The sequence below is a fragment of the Olea europaea genome, chromosome 12, assembly GCF_002742605.1.
Source record: "Olea europaea var. sylvestris chromosome 12, O_europaea_v1, whole genome shotgun sequence".
Taxonomy (NCBI): Eukaryota; Viridiplantae; Streptophyta; class Magnoliopsida; order Lamiales; family Oleaceae; genus Olea; species Olea europaea.
In genome coordinates, this window is record NC_036248.1 from 2651788 (window position 1) to 2677416 (window position 25629).

The 25629-nt window shown below is 39.8% G+C and overlaps 1 protein-coding gene across 1 annotated transcript; it reads right to left on the bottom strand.

Annotated features, from left to right (window-relative positions):
• Positions 1-53: 53 nt before the first annotated feature.
• On the bottom strand, positions 54-19869 carry LOC111405183 (topless-related protein 4-like). Its single transcript, XM_023033956.1, has 26 exons — positions 19720-19869; positions 19450-19577; positions 19172-19351; positions 18774-18887; positions 17712-17870; positions 17444-17621; positions 17226-17349; positions 16719-16834; positions 16288-16456; positions 15898-16007; positions 15744-15813; positions 14947-15020; positions 14697-14792; positions 14524-14619; positions 13671-13798; positions 13330-13564; positions 13096-13239; positions 12955-13023; positions 12669-12809; positions 2921-3031; positions 2433-2612; positions 2076-2204; positions 1893-1988; positions 1306-1494; positions 910-1076; positions 54-824 (listed from the first exon to the last, which is right to left on the bottom strand). Exons 2-26 carry the CDS (start codon positions 19527-19529, stop codon positions 623-625), a joined length of 3357 nt encoding a protein of 1118 aa, XP_022889724.1. The 5' UTR covers positions 19530-19577; positions 19720-19869; the 3' UTR covers positions 54-622.
• Between the last annotated feature and the right edge of the window lie 5760 nt (positions 19870-25629).

A 25629-nucleotide genomic window follows, 5' to 3' on the forward strand; every position in this document is an offset into this window, starting at 1 on the left:
TTCTTGAAAAAAGGGAAATGAAGAACCCAAATAAAGAATACTGTTGAAGTGCATAAAAAATTTGACTCTCGAAATTTAAAGATACTCTCTATCATGCATAAAATGTTCTTAAATAAAGTGTCAGTTGGAAATGCTCTAACAAACTTCAATCATAAAATCATAGAACAAGTTCATTGAATAGCAATGGCGAAGTTGCAAGGAGAACGTAACCATCGAACATATACAAGCAAAACACGTAGACCTGTTCCAACTGCATAGAATTTTTTGCTCCAAATTTTGGTCAATTCCGAAGGCGATCCTTCCCTGATAGCATTTCATCTCAAAGTCGAGAACGTGATTTCCTCCGCACAAAGTATCTTTAAAATGTATTGAAAAATACGAGCAATCTTGAAGAGATCCGTTATTTTATGCCTTAACTAATGGACTAAACCTATTCTCCTTCCTCCTATGTCTATCAACATATTGACCATTTTCTCGCATGGCAAAAACGGAGTTTCCCCAGTCTTTCTTCCCAACTGGAAATTGGCGTATCGCCTCGACTAGCCCCATTCAAAGATGTGTATCTCATACGCTAAGCCACCTAAAGATTACAGCTCAGAAAAACTAAGGGAGCTAGAATGTACTATCTCGAAGATTGATCGGCAGAAGCTGCAACGGGGCTGATGCTAAGACCCACAAGACCATTTTCTTGCGGAGGGACAGTACCCCATTTTCCTTCCAGTTCCAGGGGCTCCAACATGTGCACCCCACCATCATTGAGTCCTAATGCAATTTGATTAGATTCGGATGGATGAGTCGCGATGACAAGTGGATATGCCCTTGAGCTGTATTTTAGATAATTAGACACCATTTCGAAGAAGAGATGGAGGTATAAATTAGTTCTTTTCTCAAGGGTAACAACATATGTACCTCGGATTAGAAGGCAAATAGGCAGCAGGATTAATGCGACACCTTAGTTTCAGTCCTGTAGCAGTGAGGACGCAAATGCTCCCATTTTCGAAGCTTGCATAAACTGATTGGCTGTCACATGAAAATGTAGCATCCGTAATTGCAGAGCTTGATTCTTGAGGAACCCACTGCAACACGAAGCTTTTTGAGTTACGAAATTTCTTTTTCTTTGCCCTGCTCTCTCAATCACATTTTCTTGGTTCTTGAATTGTAAGTTAGCAATATCCAAGGAAAAAAACACACACTACACACACAAGCAAACACATAATAAAGGATCTTGACAACTATCAAATATATCAACATAATATAATGAATTCTAGTGCCGATAAAAGCATCTAGAAAGCAGAAGCTTAGCACCTGTTTGACACAGTCGAGTTTCGAAGCCTCGTAGATGGCTAGTTGTGTTTCATGAACAACCAACACGTGAGCCTGGTCCTGATGAAACTGAACCCGTGTCTGTGCAAGAGGATTTGGTGCACAACTGGAAGGAATCTGCAAGAACTTACTCGCCTTCATTTCCCATCCATCTACGCTCCAAAGACATAGCTAGAATACAAAAGTGAGAAAGTAACTATACGTTATTTTGAGATATATTTATTTCCATAAATATCATAATGCAGAAAGAAAATTTGAATTCCAGTGTCTTCACTTTCGTAAACAAATAATATCGCTTGTCCAAGTACAGACAACAAAACACAAATTTATTCATTTTGACAGCAAAAGTTAGATTACACAAGTTTGATGCTTATTCTCTCAAGTTATAAAAGCTAATTAAATTTTTTAAAAGTTTACTATGTACCCTAAATTCCCTTACTTGATAGAGAATTGTGGAAGAATATTTCACTCATCCATTACAGTAGTAAAAAATATGGACCTCATTTTTTTCCCCTCTTCAAGACACATGTAGAGACATTTTTTCCTCTTTTTTACGTCATTGAACGTACCTGAGCATCAGCTCCAGATGACACGAGAACATTTAAAACATTGGAAAATGCAAGGCCAGTTACTCTCTTCTGGTGACCTTTGAGTTTGATTTTTACCTTTAAAACACAAAAATAAATAACAAAAAGCATCTGAGCATTAAATCATTGCAAAAATAACACGCCAGCTTTTGTTCGTGTAAGAACCTCATCAACGCGGACATTGTAAATTTGTATGGAAGAATCTTCCATGCCAATAGCAATGACATTATTGTCCTGAGGATGGAAGGCAAGAAATGTCGCCGCCGGTGGAGGGGGCATAAATGTTGTCATTGTCTGTGAAGGGAAAACAATATAAGAATCTATATGCATGCTTAGTACATTGTAATAGACTGCAATAGACAGTTTAATAAACGAAATTTTAGTTTTTCTTTTCTTTTTTAATATTGTCCAGTGCTATCTAATCCACCTCATGAAATATGCCAGATATATAAAGAAGGGCAAACACAAACCAGAAAACCAATGATGAAAAAATATCTATTACAATCAAAATAGAGTAATTACCTTGAATGTCATCATATTAAATAGGGAAATTTTTCCTCCTGATGCTGACATAACGTAAGAGTCATTCTTTGAGAGTGCAAAGCATGGAACAGCTTCCTCAAGGTTCGTCTCAGATATGTCATTGGTCATTAATATTCCACTAGATGGTTGCCATAGTTGAGGGGACACAGCAGTGGTTGCCTACATAAGCAAAGAAATAATTAGACTTGTTTGGCAAAAAATAAAGTTCACTTGGAAGTAAATAAGTTAGTTTTAGTATAAACAATATTTATGGGTCGTATATGTAAATGAGTTACTTATTTTGACAGTGGATAAGATTTGCTTTAAAAAACAATTCAACTTTTTTAGAAGTAATAAAAAAAATTGAGTATCCAAACACTCTTTGAAACAAAAGTAACATTTTTTCCATTTCCTAAGATTATCAAATCATGAAGGAAAGTTTAAGGAGAAATCCTTTGAAATTAAGATGTCAAGGATAAGTTACAAACCTTTCCAGTAACATTTCTCTCATTCTTTTGCCATTTCCAGAGTTTGTGGACAGCATTATATGCTAAAGCTAATATGGCACCTCCAGAATTTGTATAAATCAACCTCATAATCTAAAATGAAAACAGATCCATGACGGTGAGCAAGTGCACATTAATATGGAGTAAACCTCAAAATTTCCTGACATAACTGCAAACATATACACAAGCGTCTTCAGACAGAAGAGCATCTACAGACAAACTAGTATTCATAAGTACCAACCTTTGTCATAATTATAGCATACAATCAATATGATTTTATATCCAAAGCAAAAAAAAACACTCGGTTTAATTCATAAAGTAAAAACAGGGGAAGAAATCCACTTATAAAGTCAAATACAGTAGGAAGTAATTAGTGTCAGCTATTGGATAACCACATATAACTTCTCTTTTTTGAAGAATAAGGAACGAACCTGATGCAGGATGCGATTGAACAATGGTAGGAGAAGGGGAAAGGGGGGAGAAATGAGAGAAGAAAAGGGAGAGGGGAAGATAGAAATTGGGGGAGAAATTCAATTTATTTCATAATCAAAAGTTGTCTCAATTACATTGCATAATATCCCTTTTATAGGGTTTCTAAGGGAATACTATAAAATCAACCCTGATTACATTTCCTAAAATGAACTTTAAAACCGGAAATTAATGTATTAATATCAATTATAACATTCCATCAGAGCCAAAACAACGCATCCCCCGTCCATGGCAAACTGGATTCGGCCCAATTTGGTACCAACATTCAACTTAAAGTACCTCTTAAAGAGGGTCTGAAGTTCAAATTGCTGGGGACATGAAAGATTACAACGTTGGGGTCCAACTCCTAGTGGACAGTACATAAAAGGTGAGATTCAGGAGGAAGCCGACATCGACCATGAAGGGGCCTGGTGATGCAGAATTAGGATGGTGGGGAAGAGGGAACACAGAGAAACAGGGAAGAAGGAGGAGAAATAGGGCAGAAGAGGGAGAAGAGACAGCAGCAGCCAAACCAATAATTCTCAATCAATTCATCGTCCAAAATTACAAACCAAGATAGGTTTAAATAATAAAAACCTAGAAATATAGGGCCAAGCCCATTACTTAAGTCCTAACTAAAATACGTAAACTTAAATAAAAGTCCAACTGAAACAATAATAAAAGTCCAACTAAAATACTGAAACAATAATAAAAGTCCAACTATAATGATGTTCTCATCAACTCTCCCAGGGTGGGAGAAAACTCGACCCTGTCGAGTGGATATATCACCGTAGACTCTCTTCAATCTCCCAACCATAAGTTGAGTGGTTGGGCAAGTTTCTTTCGGCGTCTGTAGAAATGCGTCAGTGGCGGTCTGAATCTGGTGTCCTCATCAACTCCCCTCGGGTGGACGGGAGGCGATCTGGGCCAAGGAAGATCCTGCTGACTCCGATAAAGCTCTAGCAAATCAGGATCCAAATGCTGTAGTGTCTCCCTGGAGATCCATGCACAATCAGAATCTGGTCGACCAACCCAACGAACAAGGATGCGCTGAACCTCTCCATCATTAGTAAACACAGTTTCTTCATCTAAAATAGCATCAATTTTATCTGTGTGTGCTGTGAGAGGTGGTAGTGGGTTAGAGGGGGCCAAAGAATTAGAATCAAGGTCCACAAAATGAGGTAACAGGGGATCATCTGAGGGAATGAAATGGCCTTTATAAGTTACAAGGTCTTCAACATTGAAAGTATGGTGGTAACCAATGTGGGATGGAATGTCGACAATATAAGCATTTGGACCAACTTGCTTTAAAATTTTAAAATGACCAGCACTACGAGCTTGCAATTTGGAGGTGGGTCCATGTAGACGCCGCTCTGGCCTAATGCGAACCATAACGTAATCCCCAACATTAAACTCAGTATGTCGTTTATGTAAATCAGCTTGTAGTTTATAATTTGCATTACTAGCTTCAAGTTGTTTATTGATCTCAATGTGCAAATCACGAAAGTGTTGTGCAAATGCTTCGGCTAATGTTGACACTCTAACCTGTGGGGACATAGGGATGAGATCTAATGGTTTCCTAGGCTTGTATCCGTGAACGGCTTCAAATGGACTCATACCTAATGAACGATTTACGGAGCTATTATACGCGATTTGAGCGACAGGAAGGATTAAATCCTAATTTCGAAGGTTCTCCCGGACCGAACAACGTAATAAGTTACCAAGACTCCGATTAACAACTTCGGTTTGACCGTCAGTTTGAGGGTGGTAGGCTGTGGAAAATTTTAATTTGGTACCCATCTTATGCTACAAAGTCCTCCAAAAATGGCTAGTGAAGCGAACATCCCTATCGGACACGATGGTCTTGGGAAGCCCATACAATTTGACAATCTCATTAAAGAATAACATGGCAACCTTGGACGCATCCGATGTGCTACAGGGGATAAAGTGAGCCATTTTCGAGAAACGATCGACAACCACGAAAATAGAATCATGCTTCTTTGGGGTGCGTGGCAGTCCTAGCACAAAATCCATACTAATGTCTTACCAAGGACAATTGGGGACGGGGAGAGGAGTATATAGGCCTGTGTTCTACTTCTTCTGTTTGGCCAATTGACAAGTGTTACATGTACTAACAATTTTAGCCACATCTCTCTTTAAACTAGGCCAATAGAATTGGCGTTCAACCTCCTCAATGGTCTTATCACGCCCAAAGTGACCGGCTAACCCTCCCGTGTGAACTTCCCACACTATAAAATCTCGCACTGAAGATCGAGGGATGCACAATTTATTGGCTCGAAAGAGATAACCATTCTCAAGTCGAAAGCCATCTGTGCTGTTTGATTGTCCTCCTTGCAAATCGAGAAAGATATCCTTAAAATCTGGGCATGCCTCGTAATCCTCCTTAGGCCTTTCAAAACCAATGACTTTGACACTCATGATCGACAAAAGGGAGACACGACGACTTAACGCGTCAGCTGCTTGGTTCTCCACGCCCTTCTTGTGTTTTAAAACAAATGAATAGGCCTGTAAATATTCAATCCAACGTCCATGCCTAGAACTTAATCTCTTCTGAGAGTTGAGGTAACGGAGGGTTTCGTGGTCCGAATAAAGGACAAATTCCTGGGGCAACAAGTAGTGGCGCCAATAGCGCAAAGCCTGGACCACCGCATACAGCTCCTTATCATACGTTGAATATCGTCGTTTGGCCTCATTTAACTTTTCACTGAAATAGGCGACAGGGTGACGATCCTGACTTAAGACTCCGCCTATACCTACCCCAGAAGCGTCACATTCAACTTCAAAGACTTTGAAAAAATCGGAAAGACGCATGACAGGAGCTTCTGTCATTCGCTCCTTGACTAACTTAAAGGGCTTCGCCACCCCTCGTGTCCAATGAAACTCCCCTTTCTTCATGCACTCCGTAATAGGTGCCATAATAGTGCTAAACCCTTTAATAAAACGGCGGTAAAACGTAGCTAAGCCGTGAAAGCTCCTGACATCATGAATGGCCTTAGGCTCAGGCCAGTCAATTATCGCCTGAATTTTAGTAGGGTCAGCAAACACCCCTGTCGACAAGACAATGAACCCCAGAAAAACTACGCTATCCGTGAAAAAGGAACATTTCTTGACATTAGCATACAGGTTAGTCTCACGAAGGGTAGAGCAAACTCGTTTGAAGTGGTCACGGTGTTGCTCCTTAGTTTTACTATAGATGAGGATATCATCAAAGTAGACAACGAGAAATTTACCCATGAACGGTCGAAGAGTTTGTGTCATTACCCGCATGAAGGTACTCGGCGCATTACTTAGCCCAAAAGGCATGACCAGCCATTCATAAAGGCCATCTTTCGTCTTAAACGCGGTCTTCCACTCATCCCCTGGGCAAATTCTAATTTGATGGTACCCACTCTTTAGATCGATCTTTGAAAAGATTGTCGAGCCAACCATCATATCCAGCATATCATCAAGCCTGGGAATGGGAAAACGATACTTCACCGTGATCCTATTGATAGCACGACTATCCACACACATTCTTCAAGATCCATCCTTTTTGGGCGTCAATAGGGCGGGGACAGCACATGGGCTTAAACTCTCACGAATGAATCCTTTGTTGAGAAGGTCATCCACTTGCCTTTGGAGCTCAGCGTGCTCGGTAGGATTCATCCTATAATGTGACAAATTTGGAAGGGATGCGCCGGGGACGAAATCTATGGCGTGCTGAATATCTCTTAGCGAAGGTAGATGATCAGGTAGGTCCTCCGCAAAGACATCTCGAAACTCCTGAAGGATCGATTGGACTTCCGCAGTATCCTCACTTGTGGAGTTAGATGAAACCTCCATGACTACTAAGGCGAACACAATTGAGTCACCAACAATTGTACGCTCAAACTCTGTAGGACTAATGATATGCAACCCCTTTTGTTCCACACTTTTCTTCGCTTCTAGTGAGCCAGCCGGCTTTGGGGGTAGTGGGTTAAGGTAAATTTTCTTTCCATTAAACACGAAGGAGCAGGAATTGGATCGACCATATATGGTTACATCTAGGTCAAATAGCCAAGGTCGTCCTAAGATGATGTGCCCGACGTCCATCGAAATAACGTCACACCATATATGGTCCTTATACTCCAGGAACTAGATAGGGACTAAACAACACTCCTTAACAGCTATAGAGGAGGTGTCAACCCAAGAGACACTATAAGGTTGGGGGTGAGGAACTGGCTTCAACCCTAGACGGGATATAGTAGCCTTCGAAACCGCATTAATACAGCTGCCACTATCCACGATAACTTTACAGCCCTTGTTATTAATCTTGATGTAGGTGTGGAAGATGGCATGACGGTGCCAATCGTCGGCATCCTTAGGCTGGGTGAGGGTGCAACGGACGACACCGACTCTGGGTGTATGTGGGATAATGGGACTAGCCTGAATACAACTTAAGAAGGTATCCTCACTGTCCTCCAAGTCTTCAAACTCTTCTAACTTAGGCTCATAAACCTGATCCTCTAGTGGTTCGACGACTATATCCTCACGTTCGTCCAGAACTAGGGCTCGGCTAGGGCACTTAGAAGCAATGTGACCAAAACCCTTACAGTTGAAGCATTGCAAACGGGAGGATGTCCTTGAAACCTCAGAACCTCTACCTTTGCTATCCATTGCAGGGGTGGTATTAGAGGGAGGAGGACCTAAAATAGACTTAGGGGATGGCGTGGATGCAGATGAGGTTGTAGTGCGGGAGTCACTACGATTTCTATATGGTGTCCTAGTCACTAATTCATAATCCCGAACGAAAGAGTAGGCGTGGTCGAGAGTGGTGACACCCCTAAGGACAAGCTCGCGCCTAAGTTCGTCTCTTAAACCTTGCCTAAACCTACTCAAAGTCATAACTTCATCCTCAACAACCTAACATTTCATTCGAAACTCATCAAATTGAGCAACATATTCGGTCACAGGTCGATTGCCTTGTGTAAGTGCGTTCCATTGATCCAGCAAGTTACCCCTATAAAATTGGGATAAATATTTTTCTTGAAGGCGGTGCTTCATTTCATCCCAACTCCCAACAGGGGGAGCATGACGCCTTTCAAGGAGGTCCTCAACACTCTCCCAAAAGAGCTGAGCAGTGCCAGTTAACTTCAAACTGGCAAATTGTACCCTCCGATCTACCGGGACCCCATACCATGCAAAGAAGCGATCCATATCTCTAACCCATTGATTGAATGCACTAGGATCTAGACAATCGTCAAACGTAGGGGCATCCAACTTAATGTTTCGAAAGAGGCGCTCCTTGTGGCGAGGGGGAGATTGTGTACCATGACGGTAATATCCCCGCTCTCGTTCCCGAGCCTGATTCCCTTCCCTACGACCATGTCGGGCGTGGTGTCGACTACCTTGTGGGCGACGATGAGGCCTATTAATGGAAGTCTCAGAGTTCTCAGCCTCGGTCGAATATGGAATTGGGTCAAGAGTATTCAACCTAGCAGTTAGGGCTTTATTCTCTTCATGAGTAGCGGCTACCTCATTTTGGACAGCTGTTAGTTGATTTTGTAATTGTGCAAGTTGTCTGGTGAGGGCCTCAATTTGGGCGGGGTCCATGGTAAGGTTACTAGAGCTAGAGGCAGTAACGCGACCACTATGCAATTGCATACACAGTAACACGACTACGTAAAGTGCACTACTGAGATCAATAATCAACAATCAACTAGTGCCAACCGAAGAATTAGTTATTGAAATTATTATTATTATTATTTATTTTTCTTTTTTCTTTTCTTTTTTTTGTTATTTTGTCAATTTAAAGTTTGGGGTTACTTATGGCTCGATTGCAAGCTAATACTACTAATGCTAATAAAATAGAAAAGCAAATGTCCAAATACTAGGTCTAGTCACGTGGGGTAAACGATTGAGTAATGAAATTTAGTTCGTGAAATATAATCGAATAGGTTTAAGGCAGTATTATCAAAGGGCTAGTACACATCAATGGAATTTAGTTCGTGAAATACAATCAAATAGGTTGAAGGCAATATTATCAAATGGCCAGCACACAACGAATTAATTGATGCAATTCTAAAATAAAGAAATAGCGTCAACTAAAACTAAATAGGATCAGGAACCCCCTAAGTACTGTTGGTTTGAGTCGTCCCAGCGTCTAATGTCTCCACGTTCTGAACTATTAAGCCCTGAGATGCCAAGATAGAAAATTCCGTGCTCGTCGAGGTGCGGTACTGAACAGTCAACTAAAATGAACCCATTTAACATAACACATGGCCCAACATTAACACAACCTATAGGCAGAGCCCAAAACACACTACCCAATTCGAAATCGTTGATTCCTCGCTGCTATTCCACTCCTGCTTCAACGCCACAGTCACCAGACAATTGAGCTGCGGTGATGTCGGCGGTTGGGGTTCTTTCTTCTTGAATCGTGGCTGCTGCAAGTAGAGCAACCACAACTGCAGAGATGCAAGGAATTTCTTCTGCAAGCTGGAAAATTGCACGAACTACAGTAAAAACTTTAAGATCCTTCAACTGAATCGGGGTAGAAGCAACTAGTGCAGAAGTTCGAATTTGCAGGTTTGTGAATCTCGAACAGGCGATGGTTCCGTTTTTTTGGTTGCTGTGATTTCGGTGGGTTATAAGGAATTTGTGTAAGCTGCAGGGTGGTAGTTGGAGGGCGACGGTGGACGGAAAAAATTCTGGTCAGACTTCTCTGCTCTTTAAGTTCTGCATGACGGGCTTTCTTTTGGTTGGGGTTTGTATTGGTTGCGGCTCGCGAGTGTGAAAGTCGCGATCTTGAGGGTTGTGTATTGGCAGTCGTGAGGGAAACTGGTCGTCCTTGTCTGCAGTGGGTTGTGTTGTGTGTATATAAGTGTATATGAAATAGGAGAAATTGGCGGTTTCAAAGGGGGGATAATTGACTGGGGATTAACTGAACGGATTTCAGCCGTGGGGTAATTGGTTGTGGGATTCTGTTACTGTTGGATTTTGGCTCTGATACCAAATTGATGCAGAATTAGGATGGTGGGAAAGAGGGAACACAGAGAAACGGGGAAGAAGGAGGAGAAATAGGGCAGAAGAGGGAGGAGACGGCAGCAGCCTAACCAATAATTCTCAATCAATTCATAGTCCAAAATTACAAACCAAGATAGGTTTAAATAATAAAAACCTAGAAATATAGGGCCAAGCCCATTACTTAAGTCCTAACTAAAATACGTAAACTTAAATAAAAGTCCAACTGAAACAATAATAAATATCCAACTAAAATACTGAAACAATAATAAAAGTCCAACTATAACGATATCCTCATCACCTGGGACCTAATTTGGTGGGCCATGGTCACGAAATATAGAGTTACACAAGATTTTATAACTTCATACAACAAATTTTCAATTTCCTGTAAATAATAAATATTTTATATCATATCTAGATCATAGGGCCTTGTAAAGAGCTCTTGGCAATAAACAATAGGCCTCCACTCACTAGCGGAGCTAGCATGAGGGCAATGGGGTCAACTACCATTATCGGGTTATTTGAAAAATTACTATCATAGAAATTTTTCTTTCTATTAACAGAATTTGCTATGTTGTGGTTTGACAAAGAAGCACGTAATAGTTTGACAAATGACATGAATCTCTATGTATTCAAACAAATTAATGATGAAATCTAGTGAACTTCATGTTATGTCTTAAATTGTGATCTGAAAATAAATTTTCTGTAAATTAATGGTTTAGACTTTGCTAATGAAGTATTTTGACACTTCCAATAATGTTACTATTGGCATCTAAAGGATTAATCATCCAAATTGTTAATCATTGTAGGCAAAAAAACCTAGAACATGGTAGACAAATTGAACAGTGTGGATAAGGTTTTAACTGTATTAGACAGTTGAAATAAGATTTTTAACTTTTTGTCTCACCATTCCTATTCAATTACATTTTTTTTTTATCGTGAGTGTCCGAGTCAGTTTACGCGCACCTCGACTAATCCCATGGAGCTTGAAATTTACAGTTGAGTACTCACTCAGTGGCCTTAAGGGATTCATACTGGTGATTATTGAGGAGCAAACCCAAGACCTGACCACTGAGTTACCCTCAAGTTTCATTCCTATTCAATTACATATTTCAAACATGCCATTAATGTATTATTTCACTAGTTGTCCATTTAAGTAGTTAATTCCTGAATGCATGCACTTGTTAAAGACATATCAAAACATCATCAAGGTATTCTCCGTGAGACTTTTCTCGGACTCTCTTAGAATATTTCCTTAGTTGTTTGATTAGAATGTTTTATTTTCTAGTTAATTGTAATCATATAAATGAGGTCTTTCCGTTTTAATTATTAGACACAACAGTTACAAGTTCTATTTCATGCCTCAACTACATTCACTTTATATTATCTAACATCACCTATTTGGAGTATGAAAAATCATAGGAACCAACATTAATGTATCCAAAAAAAAAAAAACCATTGAAATACAATCCTAGCTCGGACCCTGCTTCCACAATTTAGCTATCCATGTTAATTTCAAAGTTTCTAGGAAAAATTTCATATTGATCCAGCTAATGAGAGTAAAATATCAGGACAACATCCGAGATCAGGGAAAATCACTTTGACTACAGTAAACCTGCCTCCAAAATTTTAGTTCTTGGTTTCCATTTGCATGAACTTCTCAATCCAGTGGTGGATTAAAAAGGATGTGGGAATCTCCTGGCCAATCAGAAAACTGTCCACCATGTGAGGTGTCAACAGTAGTTTCAATTTATTTGAAGAAATACATGTAGATGAAATTACAATTGGTATAATATAATGTGCCCAAATTATGAGGGTGGCCATAAAATTTATGAATAACTTTAAAGATTCATCAACACAATAAATTCTCCAGATCATATTCCAAAATACCAGGTGCCTATACAAATATAAACTGCTGGAAAAGGCTCATCTCAGCCTCCCAAGGTTATCCGATGATGATCACTTTTTTTCTAAATATTCCAATATGTCCAGATTTATACTACTAATTCAGATAATAATTTCCACGAATCTCAAAGTTACAGAGACTGACCACTCCCAAAAGAACATGGTAAATCTTCTCTCCACCAGATAAATGACTTGAGAACACAATATAAATCCCTAGATCATCTAAATTAACAAGGAGAAGACGGAAGGACGAACTGTAAATGAACAGAGACTTGCCATTGTGGACAAGCACATATATAAGAAAAATGGTAACATGGTGAGATTGAGCCAGGCTGGTTTTTTGGAAAATTCATACCCTCACTGACAGTAAACTATCAGGAAGCCTCAGGGAACGAAGCTGAGATGGTTCGTCAATTTCAGTCAGCTTCCAAATTCTAGATTTTTCCAGCTCATCAGAAATTCTGGGTTTTACATCTGGTAAACTTCTATCACCATTCTGCAAAAACTCATTAAGTTAGTGGTCAACAAAACAACTGTTGAGAATATGAGCAGTAAAAAATTCATTATGCATAACTGCGTGAAACAATTATCTACAGTAACTCAGCTTTTCTCATAAAACTGAATTAGCTATCAGTGCTCACCATAGCAATCATATCTCTGCTTGTCCCAGCAGCTGAACTAGAAGCACCAAATGCATTGATCATAGGCTCCTGCTTAACCAATAATGAGCATAATGAACATTCTAATCTCAAAATCTGCATAACATACCTAGATTACTATACCTTTGCAACAGATCCAGATGCACGATTTTCAATAGAGCGCATCAGCTGAACACCTTCAGCATTTGCAATTATTTTAACACCATTGTCACTAGTTGATACAGCCAATAGCAACCCTTCCCTATTAAACCTAATGCAAGGCGAAGCCTGAAAAATTATAACAAAATGAGAATTTAATCAGATCCTCTCTCCCATAAATAGTCAGTTAATCTAAATGAGATCCAACTTTGCAGTTACCGGTAAACCACCCTCAGCATCAGTAACGGTCAAGAGGTTTTCATTGTCCATATCCCAATATTTTATTACAAAATCATCACCAGCAACCAAGAACCGATTCTTTGTTGTATCGAACTGAACCACTCCTACAGAACGTTTCCCAAGACCAAGGTATGTCCGCTTGACTGCCCCTTCACTCTCATTCCACTCCACAATGTGTGATTCGCCATCTTTACTAGTACCACAAGAAAATAGCCTGCCATTTATACAAGAAATTGAGAAATCAAAAATATACATAAAGCCAATTGCACAATTGAGTAAACCTATGCCACAATGAGAAATGGCGAAGACTATATTTTTACCTAGTCCCATCAGCACTGTAGGCCATGGTAGTACAAGAGTGACCTGGAGCATCGTAATCAACCCTTGACCCCATATTATCATATAACCATGCCTTAATCTTCCCATCAATAGCAGTTGAAAAGATGAACTGCCAAAAAAAAAAAAAAAAAAAAATCAGTTGGAAGAAAAAGTTTTGGGGAAAGCATAATAAAGGGATGAGATAGATCCCTTTAGAAAATTCACGATCTGATGGAGCACAATTTATGTTTTTTCTTTTCCCCTTCCAATTTTTGTTTCCATTTGAAATCATTCTACAGTTTAAATATTGTAATGATTGAATCTCATCAAATATCTCTGCTCCAATGCAATTGAATAAGAATGACATTTGAAGAAGGGGAATGGGGCGAGAAGAAAAGAGAGAGAGGAGAATAGAAAAAGAACTAGAGAGAGAATTCTGAATGTATTCAATAATCAAGTCTAACTATTACAATGAATAAGCCCCTTCGTACTGGGTTTAAGCTAATCTACTTTAAAAAGGAAACCACTAATAAAATATTAGAAATCAATCAAATAAAACCCAATTACTTTTCCTAAAATATCAAAATTGGAAAGTTTTCTATGTAATATATCTTTCTCCATCATAGCCATTTATTAAGTCACCATCCAGGTTGGCAGAAAGAGAGGTGTGCAAAAGTAAACCCACTGCATGTAAACAATTAGCTTTAACCAGAGTAAAAAGAGAAATAACAATTCACAACCCACCCCACCCAAAAAAAGTGAATACAAAACAAAACATAGTTTTGACAGATTTTACACTTGAAATATGGTCAGACATAGCCCACAAAATGTAAATCCATTCTGCCATCATCTTACCTGAATGTTTTCCTTATGATGTGGGCATACAGAATAAACAGGTGCTTCGTGACCCTCAAAAGTGTACTGTTTAGCACCAGTAGCTGCATCCCACACCTGTACCGATAAATGTTGTACGGTGCTGTGCATGCATCAAATTCTCATCGTAATATGATTTATTGAAAAATACAAACCTTAATTGCCTTATCCTCTCCACAAGTTATGATGCACAACTGCTTGTTAGGATTAGAGAAAGCAAGATCACTGACATTACCAACATGGGCATCAATCTGAAACAATTAGTCAGGCAAATTGAATTGTCATACAAAAACAGATTCCTGAACATGGGCATCTCCATTCATATTTACAGGAAGGACAGAGAGTTTAAAACTCAAAACAAACTATCATAAAACAAAAACAGATTCCTGAACTTCAACTACAAACCTCAAGGTGATTCCTTAAATCATCACCGCCATGATAAGCATAAATGTGAACAATGTGCTTCGAATATGCCACACCTAAATCAGAGTAACAACAATTATAACTGATAACAAGGGTCATATGCCATCAGAGCCTTTCAATCGACTCGTCATCTTTCACAAATGAAACCATTACAATTAAAGCTCTAGTACATAGAATGTTAATGTCAACAAAATAGAGAAATAATTTATGCTCCCCGATAAGGGCCTAGGATTTATGAATGAAACATGGATTTAGAATATCATTGCATCTCAGAACTCTGGTTGGATGGTGATGTAACTTGTTATGATAAAAGAATATCCATTTTGACCAAATCCTAAACTACAACTCGTGATCAAAAGCTTTCAATTTACTTAAAAGTTAATCTAATTGAGGAAAAATCTAAATTACTATCACAATCCGCCTTTTCCCTTTAAAAAGGATAAGAAGGGAAAATAGCATTGACTGGTATGACCTATTTTTCTTGAATCCAAGATTTTCAGATTCTGAAATTATAATCCAAAGTTCAAATCCAGTTCCCCAAACTAATCCCCCAATAAAATATTCTTATCCATTATACAAGTGTCTTTCCATCAAGGAAGGGTTATCTTTGTCTGCTGTACCGATGAAAAAGTAATTAATGCAGAGATTTGACATAATGCTACTGCGACCGATTATAAGTCCGTGTGGTTTAGGTTTTTTTATGTTCTCAGTTCTTTGAAGGCTGGGGATGAGATACGAGGTATAAGATGAATCAGCATAAAAAACCTAACAGTACATACCAAAATGGGTTCCATCAGGGCTCCAAGTTACACGGTTAACTGATGCAGTATATTCATTAGCCAAAGAAGCCTACATGTAAAAGGCAGAAAATTGATCTCATCAATTGTCAAAGCCGCACGAAGAGAAGGCAACAAAAGGCTCTATGAACAACACCTGCAGAATCATTGTGCATCCTCCAAGATCCCGAACCTTAAAATTTCTACAAGCAAGCCTCTCTCTACTAGCTACTTCCCATATAGCAACGTCGCCAATATTGGTACCCACTGAAATTATACAAAGGCGCATAAATAATTTTATATGCACGATGTGCATATGTATATGCTTCTATATATGGAATATCATCTATCAGTATGAATAATAGATCTAAACGCACACGGATGGATATACTTTTCACACTCACACCAAAATCCGTTTTTTTTTTTTTGCGGACACCATAAATAAAATAGACATAGCAACAAGTAACAGAATAAATCTTCAGCCTTCTTCCAATTGGTCAGAGTGTGAACTAAAAGAGCAACAATTCTATGGACAGTAGGAGCAAACCAAGAAGCAGAGTTTGGCATGCTGGGTGGAAATCCATGCTCTTCACAGAAGAACCCTGATTCAGATGTGCCAAAACAATCTTGGGTAAGTCCTCCGTGGAATATGTGGAACGAGAATGACTTTGTCCAGGATATGCGACAGGGAATATGTTCACAGCGAGATTGTTAACCTGTACATGAATTGCCCATATAGCAAGGAATTAAAATATAGGGGCCCACAAAATAGAATGAATCAGAAATCTAAAACTGAATGGAATGGTAAGTATTTAAGAGTTAAAATTGAACAACCAGGGCAATCCCAAAAAAATACACCAGCAATTTATAAATTAACTCTAGAGGAACCCAATTACAACAATATACAGCAAGTTATTATAGACGTCCAAAGAAGTGGCAAGACCCAAAAAAGGAACAGGTTGACTGCATATGTTATACCTCCTCTGATGCTCCAAAAGGTCTTGATCTCTTCAGCACGTGTTCAGAATCAGCAATTTGATAGTCCAGTGCTGGATTATTTGTAGGAGGAGTCCTAGGACGCTTTTGCATAGATGCTATATGCCATATATAAGATACAGAAGGAACAAAGAGAATTATCTAACAAAAAATTTGGTTAAAATGAAAGAGAAGATGTATTTTAGTGGTTACAATAGATAAGTAAAATCTGTCTTACATTAAGCAATTTCACCGTAACTCCATAATAATCCAACCAAATTTCTTTTGCAACTCGTAGGGCTTGCTTGGGAGAAATTACAATGGTTTGACAATAAAGAGGAGTAATGATTCCCACAAAATGTGTTGATAATAAGTGAGTAGTAGTTGTGAAACGTGTAGTTAAAATTAATGTTTGACTTTGACTTCAAAATAATGATGTACATAATAATTGAACATCAAAATAATGATGTAGAGAACATCAATAGTCATGTAGAGGATTAAATATATTACCAGCATTACTGGGAGGAATTAAGCCCATAGGCCCAACAGAAACAGCTTGGTGAGGCACAGAGGATGGATTGGCCATCCAGCCTCCAAGTGATGCTGTCATAGGGGCTGGGGCGTGTTGAAATGGCTGTTTATAGGAAGAAAAATATTCCGACAATCAATAGATGTTATCCACTGAAAAAAAAACAAAAAAACAGAGAAATGTATCCACACAAACTTACACCAGGACCACCAATAGGTAGGAATCCCCCAGCTTTAGGCATGGAACCCATCAGTGGATTAGTGACCGGGGATGGTGCTCGGGCACCATTCGGTTGTCCGCAAGTATGGTCAACAAATAGGGTTTTTATATCGGGATTAGGCTTTGGATTCTTACAGAGCTGGTGCTGCCAATTCAAACTGCAACTCGACAAACAGGTAATAATTTCATTCACATATTAACCAAATCATGGAAGACCATTATTACTTGTCTTTTGCTGTTCAAATTACCTTTGGTTTATTAGCGTCCGCAGTCTTGAGTTCTTTAAGTTGGGGAACTGAAGTTTATCACGAAAGAGCGGATTTGCCTCTATCAGCTTTTTTAGCTCAACAAGCATTGTACCCCTAGCTGACTTGGTATCACCATATTTAGAAAGCTGATCATTCTCCCTGGTTTAAGAAATTTTCCAGCAAAATGTGAGTGAGATTAGCAAGTATAGAGAGAAAAAGTACCAAAAACCAGTGAAAGTTCACAAATTAGAGCCAGATGGAGAGAAAAACCTTTGCCACTAGGTCATGAATTTTTTGCGATTATTTCCTTTCACCTTAAACATAAGCCTGGTGTAATCTCATTTTGTCTTTTAAAGAAAGTATAGAAGCCCAAATCCTCTATTACCAACAAGTAGAAAACATGAAATTTCGGAGAAGTGAAGTTACACATGGAAATTATCCTCAATAAATAGGGTCTTAAAAGTTTTGAATGAGCTTGTGTGATTAAATAAACAGCTTATAGCAACATTTGAAAATTGTATTTCATAATTCTATCTGTCTTTATCTTCACTTTAATGTTCATTTAGTGAGAAAAAATTGACACACTTTTCTTGTTCCAGTGTTCTCCAAAAACTTAATTACCGTGTAAAACTAGGAGAACAAAAAATCAAATGCAGTTATTTTAAAATCATACACAGAAAAGTGAAGTAAATGTCAACAAGCAAAATGCTTAGATGATGTGGTTACTCAAGCAGCCTAATGTTCCTCCAATTAATTCCGTAATTTATAACCCATAAATGATTCCACCTCCCATAAATATCTCTGGACCAAACTGGTTCTCCTAAATTTGCCACTGCATCCCACGAAAATGCCGTTACTATACGATTTATGCTCCATGTTGAGAGTAAAATTAACATTGTGCAACCTAAATATAAATCCAGACTACAAATTTTTCTCTGATTGTAATAATTTTTAAGGAAATTATCTCGCTATGTGCTCAATTAAAAAATAATTAGAACTTAATCTATTACAATGCAAACTTCAATGACAACTGCAATCATACTTTGGATCAATGCACATTACCTAAAATTATGCAAGGTTAGGAGCATAGTTATTTCCTTAAAGAGGTCTTCATTAAAACCCGAAAACACTTTCAAATCCTTTGTAAGTATCTCCACAGCATTCGCATTATCACGCCTACAATTGACCGAGAAGAATTAATATAGACCCAAAATTACAAAAAAGTACAACCGTGGAGCACTATCCATCATCATTATGAGCCTGTTTGGACCCGATTTTTTCACAAAAAAATTGATTTTTTTGACCGTTATTTCATTATTCCAGCCGTCATATTTGACTTCTTCTCTCACGGATAGACCCCACTTTTCTCCTAACGGTCAAAAAATCAATTCTCAAAATCACTCCCAAACATGCTCTATTATTTTCTTAAATTATAGAAATGAATGAGATTAGAGCTTTACTTGTCGAGAGCTTCAAGATACTTCTGTTTTCGGATCTCGAAGAAAATTTTCATGGAGTAACGGTTATCATCAACCTTTGTAAACCCCGATAAATACTTTTCCACATCGTCCCATTCACCATTGGTCACAGCATCCTCAAAGTACCTCATGTTGAAGAAAAACCCCGATTCCTTTTCCAACCTCCATTCATTTTCCAAATCCCAAAACAATCAACAACAAAATTACTTAAAAAATCCAAAACCCATGAAAAATTATAAGGGAAAACAAAAATGGCTTACTTGTGAACTGTTTCTTTGAATTTCTCTTCGTCCAAAAATTGAAGAATTAAGAAAGCCAACTCTCTGCTTAAAGAAGACATCTTTTATAGACAAAGTTCTCCAAATCCCTCAGATCCAGTAAAATCCCACTTCAAAATCGAAGAAAAAAACACATCAAATTCATAAGCCCATTACAAATCACGCCCAAAAGGCTAAACCCAACAAGACAACACAATTAACCACCAGTCGTCAATATAAATACAGACAAACATACATAAATATCATTTATACCTAGAAATTTGGTGATGGAAAGGTAAGTACAGATCGGAGAAGTTTTTAAGTTTTAGGGGAATTGCTTTCCCTACAGGTACCCTCTCTCTCCCACCTCCCTTTATATATAAGTCGTTAGAGTGTGAAGAGAGATACGGTCATACGGAGAACAGTGTTTAAGAGAGAAAAGAGGTCGCGCGTGAGTTTCAAAGCAGGGAAATAAGCGTAGGAAATACAATGGTTATGTTTGACGCTCTTCCAAGAGCGTGTAAAAACTATGTACGTCAAAGATGCTTTTGGACCTCACATGTCCAGGTTTACACGTCTCCATTTCCTACGTGGGATTCAGATGCCGTGCCACGATTGGGTCGCGAGTCGGTCTTCGCATTCTATTAGTTTATCAATATTTAAAAAGGAGAATGATAGTCCCAATGGCCTATCGATAAGCCATAGGACTTATATACGTACCGGTGATACGCATGAATAGCTATCATTTCCAAAATACATATTAATTTTTAGTCGTTATCTTTTTCCAAGAAAGTGATGTCACCCACTACTTTATAGGATGATAGAAGGTATCTGGTACTCCCAACCAGGACCATTGCTGATGGACTCTTACGACCTTTATCCTTGCGACTTTTGAGCAAGCCACTTGCCTTTGAATTATTCCCCTTGTACACTGTACAGGGATAACCTACGGTAGTTGCACAGGTGCTCAGGGGTGAACGTAGACTTTTTGAATTAGGGGATAGAATCAAATATTATGCCCCTGTTTGGTACGCATTTTTGGAGCCAAAAATGCATTTTTTCCGTCACATCAGCACACAATTTTTGACTTCTACACTCTCATGGGGGACCCTCGATTTGATGTTTAAAATGCATTTTCATCAACAAAAATGTGCACCAAACGGACCCTATATAGATCAAATACTTTGTTTTTAATTTTTGAATAATTCATACTTAACTCGAAAAAACTCAAAATTAAGTTTAAAAACACTTTCATTCATTAATATTTTATTTATCGTTTTCATCCATTTAATTTCGAACGGTCATTTTATTAATATTTTGCTCGTCACAAAAAATGTATATTTACGTTTAAAAAATTTATAGTATATTTGATACAAAAAATCAATTTAAGTAATAAAAAGAAGAAAAAAACATATAATCAATATTCACTACTATATTCAATCAAATAACCACAATTTGTTAAATATAAGTCAGATTGGATCTAATCATTTAAGACTCATTCTGTATATAAAATTTGATAGGAGAAAATGCAAATTCAAGTTCAAAATATGATTAGGAAGTGAAGTAAATGTTATAATTTGTAAAGAAACTATAGACAAATTTTAAAAAATTAGAAGAGTTAATGTTTTGATAGAATGCGTGAGTGGGAGAGTCATGAGAGTTTAAGAAAAAATGAAAAAAAAAATGCAAATCTATTGTAATTTTGTCCCTAATTGATGGAGATTAAAATCAAAAATTTTTTAATTTTTGATAAAAATTGAAAATTTATGAATCTCGTTAATATGTTATTAAAATTAATTGTTAATCTGGAATTATATTAAAATTTAGATTTTAATTCATATCAATCAGTGCTTTATTTTATATAATAAATACCCCCTCCCCGTGTCCACCCCTACTGTTGCTGCTTCACATCCTCGTAATGATCATGACAATACTTTTCCTATTCACCAAGCAAGGTTCATTTCATTTTCCTAAAGGAATGAAAATTTTTACAATCAACGGGACAGTTAATTGTAGCAAAGGTCACAGAATTTTCACCACACTTACAAGGAGGTTATCGAACTTCAATTCCTAGCTATTAGGTCATTCCGTTAGTGAGACATTAGAATACTTAATCAAAATTGACGATGTTGACTGTTGACCTCCAAAAATGGCTCCAACAGGCACCCTAGCTTCGTCCCCTCGAAACCTGCGTATGTAGCACCCCGTCAAGAGGCAAAGGCGGCCGGACGAGAAAAGGGTCCGGCGACCGTTTGCACTCCGACGGTCAAGTCAACGGCCGAACGAGAAATAGATATATAGAGTGCAATAGTAGAGAGATGGGGGATTTGGCTAGAGTATTTAGAACATACCTTAACTTGTGAATTGAATCCATATATATAGAGAAATGATGTAAAATGGGCTAAGGCGGGTTAATGGGCCTAAGTTCGAGCCCAGTATGAGGTGAGCAAAGTGATGGGCACTTCGGCTAGGCTTTTATGGCCTCGGTGGCGCCTCGGCTAGGCTTCTTAGAGCCTCGGCTTTGAGGCCCAACACTAATGGGCCTAGCTCGGGTCCAATAAGGTGGCCCAATATGGAGTGATAATTCATAGGCGTAACAGTAGTCCCCCAAGTCCGAGTCGTGTTATTTATATGCGGGTCGGACTTGAAATATAACTCTCAAGTAGGCGAGGTCTTACAGGTTGCCTCAGAAAGATGGGTAGCTCCAATAAGTGAGGGCTTACGAATTGCCTCGAAAATATGCATCGATCTCGAATAGGCGAGGACTTACGAATTGCCTCGAGAAATATGAGTCGCTCCAATAAATGAGGACTTAGGAACTGCCTCAGAAAATGTGTCAGAATAAGCGAGGTCTTACGAATTGCATTGAAAGATATACTGCGTATACTTTTTCAAAATTTCGACAGCATCTCTTCTGTAATATGGACTAAACCAATCCTGCGAGGCTTGTGAGTGTTGCGAGGCTTGTGAAGGCTAAATTGTAAGGCTCAAGCTGCTGAGGCACCTGCTGTCGAGGCACCTCCACCATTGACTGGGCTTAGTGTAGAACACTTTTCACTGTAATCTATCTTCATCACATGCTGTTTTTCTCCGAAGTGTATTAGCCTCGTTAAGCAATTGAACTTTACTTAAGCATAATAACTATAACCTGAAGGGATCCAACGAATGCTGTTGCAGCCGAACTTAAGCATAATAATTGTATGAGCCTCGGAATTCACGTGAAGTGGCTTCTCCCATTGGCGTTCAGTCTCGCCAAAAGGAGGCATGCGCTAGCACCTCGGAGTTCAAGCGAGGTGGCCCAGAGATGGGACGCGAGCCTCTCCTCCGAGGTGACGACGCATCCCAGACATGGTGGATGGTGCAGCCATGTTGGGGCTTCTCCCCTTGGCGCTCAGCCTGGCCAAAGGAAGGCATGTGCTAGCGCCTCGGAGTTCAAGCGAGATGGCCCAGAGATGGGACGCGAGCCTCTCCTCCGAGGTGACGACGCATCCCAGACATGGTGGATGGTGCAGCCATGTTGGGGCTTCTCCCCTTGGTGTTCAGCCTGGCCAGAGGAAGGCATGTGCTAGCGCCTCGGAGTTCAAGCGAGGTGGCCCAGAGATGGGACGCGAGCCTCTCCTCCGAGGTGACGACGCATCCCAGACATGGTGGATGGTGCAGCCATGTTGGGGCTTCTCCCCTTGGTGTTCAGCCTGGCCAGAGGAAGGCATGTGCTAGCGCCTCGGAGTTCAAGCGAGATGGCCCAGAGATGGGACGCGAGCCTCTCCTCCGAGGTGACGACGCATCCCAGACATGGTGGATGTGCAGCCATGTTGGGGCTTCTCCCCTTGGCGTTTAGCCTGGCCAGAGGGAGGCATGTGCTAGCGCCTCGGAGTTCAAACGAGGTGACCCAGATGGGACGTAAGCCTCTCCTCCGAGGTGACGACGCATCCCAGACATGGTGGATGTGCAGCCATGTTGGGGCTTCTCCCCTTGGCGTTTAGCCTGGCCAAAGGAAGGCATGTGCTAGCGCCTCGGAGTTCAAGCGAGGTGGCCCAGAGATGGGACACGAGCCTCTCCTCCGAGGTGACGACGCATCCCAGATATGGTGGATGGTGCAGCCATGTTGGTGCTTCTCCCCTTAGTGTTCAGCCTGGCCAAAGGAAGGCATGTGCTAGCGCCTCGGAGTTCAAGCGAGGTGGCCCAGAGATGGGACGCGAGCCTCTCCTCCGAGGTGACGACGCATCTCAGACATGGTGGATGTTGCAGCCATGTTGAGGTAATATTAGCTCTCCGAAGATAAGTAGATGTAACATGGCTGAGGTAGAAGCAAAATTCTGAACTGAACAGCTGTACTAATAACGAAGCAGAGGCTGACTCTGAACTGAACATAATAGATGTATACCAGCTGTTGACTTTTTAAGATTCGCTGAGTGTATGGTTGCTGCTGTGGTTGTAGGTTCAGCTGTCTCTACGGAACCGCTGACTCAGAGGACTTCACATGGGAGATGCTAAAGGTTGTGAAGCTGAAGGTTGGGACGCAGCTTCGACTGAGGTGCTGAAGCTTCAATGCCTACTTTGAGGAAGGAGCTCATCTGCCACCGATGCGCTGACCCACAGGGGACGACGCGTTGGGAGATGTCTAAAGTTTTGTAAAGCTCAGGAAGAAACACAGCCACCGAGGCGATAACCCACAGGGGACTCCGCGTCAGGTGTGTCTAACCTTTGTAAAGCTGAGTAAGGAGCTCATCTGCGATCGATACGGGAGATGGCTAAAGGTCGGTAAAGCTTTGACTACACTACAGCCGAAGCAATGACCCACAGGGGACTCCGCATCGGGAGGGTTGAAACTTTGTCAAGCTCGGAATGACGAGGACTTAGAGTCACGCTCGACAATAGTGAGAAGTGAGGAAGATATCTTGCGGAGCCTTAAATAAATATCTGACGATATCTCGAACTGTTGGAGTCTTATAAGCCAACCTTGAATAGACAAGGACTTAGAGCTAAACTCGACGATAGTAAGGCGAGGAAAAAACATCCCGCGAAGCCAGGGAGCATAGATCTGGCAAAGAGTCGAACTATTGGAGTCTTATAAGCTGGCCTTGGATAGGCGAGGGCTTAAAGCTAAGCTCGAAGATAGTGAGGCGTGAGGAAAAGACATCTCGCGAAGCCAGGGATGATCACCTGGCGAATTGTCGAACTAACGAAATCTTATAAGCTGGCCTCGGATACGAGGACTTAAAGCTAAGTTCGATGATAATGAGGCGAGGAGTAAGCATCCCGCGAGTGAGGTCAGGAAAGGCTCCTTTTGCAAGAGCTTACACGTCTGACAACTTGACTCGTCCTTTATTCAAGGAACAAAGACTTCAAACATATTGCCTCTTCCTTTATTCAAGGAGTGAGGACTTATAATATATCGCCTCTTCCTTTATTCAAGGAACGAGGACTTCGGTATGCTTGAATAATTCAAGTGCCATAATGTGAACAAGTTTGCCTAATCAAGAATTGGCCGAGTATGACCTTCTGGGGGTTGCCTCATAAATCAGTTCAACATTCTTTCTTCAGAAAAGTTGAAGATCCAGCATGCCTTAAGAGATTTAGAAGAGAATTTAATCAGCCCAATTTTTAATAACAAGCGGTAGCTCAAGTGGGGAGAAGAGAATCACGAAGATGTGCCGAACTTGAAGAAGATGACTCCCCTGAAGTGGCCCCATGCGAAGAAGACCGGGTTTAAGCCCCATCAAAGATTAGGGCAGCACTTGTTCTGTGGAAACAAATCTGGTAGTCAGACTAATAATACCCAATATGCCTAATTTAAAATCCATTGGATTAAATAAAGAAGTAAGCCAAATGATGATTCCATGGACCAAGAGTAAAATGAAATATATGTGGCCCAAATATTGGCCCACATTCCTCCAAGAGGCCGATTCTTTACTCCAAATCAGATTGTCCCAGAATAATTAAATTCCAATTGTCTTTTTGCGATAATAAAGTTGACTAATCAGCAAAGCAATTGGACAAAAACCAGCAAGTTGCATGAGTTGACATTGGCGTGTTCCATACTTCCATACGTCTTTCCAAAAATTAAAAAGCGCAAGGCTCGATGCTAATATATCTTTTCTCCCCCCATATCTGCTTACCACAAGATCACGGCACTGAATCAGCAGCTGGTGGTCCGAGTTGCACGCCGGAGAAAGAAACAAA